This window comes from Galeopterus variegatus, unplaced genomic scaffold, assembly GCF_000696425.1.
Source record: "Galeopterus variegatus unplaced genomic scaffold, G_variegatus-3.0.2 Scaffold482, whole genome shotgun sequence".
In the NCBI taxonomy this organism is placed as follows: domain Eukaryota; kingdom Metazoa; phylum Chordata; class Mammalia; order Dermoptera; family Cynocephalidae; genus Galeopterus; species Galeopterus variegatus.
In genome coordinates, this window is record NW_007726593.1 from 106,170 (window position 1) to 107,426 (window position 1,257).

A 1,257-nucleotide genomic window follows, 5' to 3' on the forward strand; every position below is an offset into this window, starting at 1 on the left:
GAGGGAGGGTAGGAAGGAGAGAGACAGAGACACAGATATGTGTGTGTGTGTGTGTGTGTGTGTGTGTGTGTAGAGAGAGAGAGAGAGAATGAGATTAGAGGGAGAAAATGACAGCTAGAGAATATGTTTTAATCAATATTTATTCAGGGCATACTTACATTGATGTGTGTTGGTTATTTTTATTTCCAGCTGTATTGTCTCCTCCCGAGTATGATGTTAACTTTTTATCCAAGTGCTTTCCCATTTACTTTTCTCTTTAAATTAGCTTGAAAGGTAAGAGTCCAAAGAATGAAACATGGTGAACTCAAAATTGTGCTGTTTTTGTTTCTTTAAACAGAACTGTTCATTATGAAGGCGGTGCTGTGTCTGTTCATGCACGTTCCCTTTGGAGACTAGAGACGCTAAGAGTTGCGTAAGTAGAACTTCCAAACCCCAAATAATGCTCCAAGTGTGCCAAGTACCTCGGTGCTCTTGACCTCTGCTTCTGTGTAAAAGGGTCATACGAACAACTACAGCAAGCAAACAAGCCAACAGAACACTGAAAACGTGGAGGAGAGTCTCTGTCATCTTGCACCTACCTGTATTTGTCTTTCATTAGCCTAAGGTTGCAAGGTCGTAAACCTGAGGAATAAGCAATACTTTTGTACAGTCTGCTTTTGTCTTTAGCATCATTTGTCTTTGTAACATCATCTCATCCCAGGCCACGCATCTCTTGTCCTAGCAGCACTAGGACGGAGTGATGTAAGGTTTGGAGACAGGACAAGTTGTTTGCAAGCTGGTCACATGTTTCAGATCTAATGGACTCTGGATTTAACCTTCCAAAGGCACATTTAAAACAAGGGAAACTGGACATGAATGATAGGGCAAGAATCATTCCTGGCAGTCACTGTCTTTACTTACAAATAGCTTGATAGCTGAGTGAGAAATCTGGATTGCAATCCAAGCCATTGTGTGTTCATTATAGTAGTAAGTGTATATATATATACGTACACATGCATACATCCATATTCACATATGCATATATACACATACGTACATGTATACACATATATACACACATATATACGTCTTTTCTTATCTTTTTCTGATGATTTAAAAAAGATGTCTGAAGATCTTTTAGTTCCTTTAAATAAATGCAATACTTATAATTAAGGTGTCATTTTGAATTCTTTTAAATAGAATTATATGTCATCCAGATTTTTTTTTAACTAATTAGAGAAGGTTCAGTCCTTTGCTTAAAGCGATAAGTTTTCGGGC

General features: G+C 37.9%; 1 protein-coding gene across 1 annotated transcript in view; it reads left to right on the top strand.

Annotated features, from left to right (window-relative positions):
• The window catches only part of LOC103587716 (ryanodine receptor 2-like), a gene marked incomplete at its 5' end in the record, with an annotated part of 226,133 nt that overhangs the window by 86,417 nt on the left and 138,459 nt on the right, over positions 1 to 1,257 (top strand). Inside the window, one exon of the mRNA XM_008569236.1 lies at positions 338 to 412. Within this exon, the coding sequence (XP_008567458.1) occupies positions 338 to 412 (75 nt within the window). The remainder of the gene's footprint in view (positions 1 to 337; positions 413 to 1,257) is intronic.